A 2,025-nucleotide genomic window follows, 5' to 3' on the forward strand; every position below is an offset into this window, starting at 1 on the left:
GTGCAGTGCCATGGGGGGCTCTGCCGTGGGGACACGTTGTCACGGGGGGCTCTGTCGTGGGGCTCAGTGCCATGGGGCCCATATGTCATGAAGGGATCTACCACGGGTCATGGTTCTATGGGGCCACATGACACGGCACCACATCCAGGGAAGGGACCTGCCCCGGGGGTGGCCACGGTGCCTTGGGGGATGCCCCCACCCCAACACCTGATGGGTTCCATGTGCTGGCGTGTCCCCGCGTGTCCCCGTGTGTGCGGGCAGAGCTGTTGGATGCCTTCAAGGAGTTCGACACGGACCAGGATGGGTACATCAGCTACAAGGACCTGGGCGCCTGCATGCGCACCCTGGGGTACATGCCCACCGAGATGGAGCTCATTGAGATCTCCCAGCACGTCAAGATGAGGAGTGAGCATGGGGCCGGCTTGCCGTGGGGCTGGGGAGGGGGTCCCAGGGGCAGGGAATGGGGCATGGGGCACTGAAGTTGTCCCTTTCTTACGGGCAGTGGGTGGCCGTGTGGACTTCGAGGACTTTGTGCAGATGATGGGGCCGAAGATGCGGGAGGAGACGGCCCACATGGTGGGCGTGAGGGAGCTCAAGATCGCCTTCCGGGAGGTATGGCCACCGCAACGGGAGACCGCGATGTCCCCCACAGGGAACAGCAACCCTGGAAAGACTGTGGTGGGGACAGTGACCATGGGGTGACCACAGGCATGGAGGGGATGATGGTCATGGGGAGAACATGGGGTGACCATGACCATGGGAGGGGAACAATGACCATGAGGGTGACCACAGGCATGGAGGGGACAATGGCCATGGTGAGACCAGAGGGTGACCATGGCCATGGGGAACAATGACCATGGGGTGACCCAAGGCATCAAGGAGACAATGGCCATGGGGAGACCATGGGGGAGACAGTGACCATGGCGGATGGTCATCATGGGGTTGACCACAGGCATGGAGGGGACGATGGCCATGAGAAGACCAGGGACTGACCATGACCATGGGGAACAATGACCATGAGGGTGACCACAGGCACGGAGGGGATGGTGACCCCCAAGAAGAGCATGGGGTGACTGTGGCCCTGGAGGGAGGGTGGTGAGGCCGGTGGGGAAGGTAATGGTGACCCCCAACCTGCGGGCGCCGCAGTTTGACATGAACGGGGACGGGGAGATCAGCAGCGCCGAGATGCGGGAGGCCATCGCAGCGCTGCTGGGGGAGCAGCTGAAGGCGCAGGAAGTGAACGAGATCCTGCAGGATTTGGACCTCAACGGGGACGGGCACTTGGACTTCGATGGTGAGGGACTCCCACTCCCCTGCAGCCCCCCCCCGCTGCTGCCCCATGGCACATGGGCTGAGAAGGGTGGCCCAGCTCTGGGTCCCCTGACACCCTCCTCCCTTGCCCCACAGAGTTCGTTATGATGCTGTCAACCCGGTAATGACGCCTCAGGGCGGGAGGGGACACCCCCCTGCACCCCCCACCCCCCATCTGGATCCTTGTCAGGCACTCCCTACTTGGTTGACCAGCCCAACCTCACTGCCCGCATTAGGGTTCAGAGTGAACAGCTGGAGCTGAGCCCATATCTGGAAATGGGGCAAACTCGAGCCCTCTGACCCCAACAGCCCCCCGGGGGTGGCGGCAGGGCCGAGGGGGGGCTGGGGGACCCAATAAACCCCCTTGATCCGAGCGGGAGGTGAGTGTCTGTTGGTCATTTGGAGGGGACATGGGACATGGGGTGGGACCGTCCCCAGCCCCTGCCCACGCCAAGCTCCGGGGGAGGGCAGTCGTGGGGAGCCGGGGGGGACACAGACCAGTGCCTGGGGGACAGGAGGCTCCCACGGGGAGGCAGGGACAGCGACTGCTCCTCCCCAGGGTGTGCTGGGCCACAGCAGCTGTGCAGCAGCCCTGGGGATGGGCAGGGTGCGGGCAGGCGCATGCTGGGTGCCTGCTCTGCACTCCTGCAGGCAGGCAGCACCCGGGGAGCCTGCTGGGGACAGGTAGGGCTCAAGAGAGACGGGCAGGGCCCG

The 2,025-nt window shown here is 64.6% G+C and overlaps 1 protein-coding gene across 1 annotated transcript; it reads left to right on the top strand.

Moving 5' to 3' along the window:
* Positions 1 to 131: 131 nt before the first annotated feature.
* On the top strand, positions 132 to 1,685 carry LOC113480926 (calcium-binding protein 4-like; the record flags this gene model as incomplete). Its single annotated transcript, XM_026850128.1, has 4 exons — positions 132 to 405; positions 503 to 612; positions 1,147 to 1,294; positions 1,408 to 1,685. Coding segments are annotated over 4 exons (561 nt in total), but the record flags the coding sequence as incomplete, so codon positions are not given.
* Between the last annotated feature and the right edge of the window lie 340 nt (positions 1,686 to 2,025).

The sequence above is a fragment of the Athene cunicularia genome, assembly GCF_003259725.1.
Source record: "Athene cunicularia isolate RWA chromosome 5 unlocalized genomic scaffold, athCun1 chr5_part2, whole genome shotgun sequence".
NCBI lineage: Eukaryota > Metazoa > Chordata > Aves > Strigiformes > Strigidae > Athene > Athene cunicularia.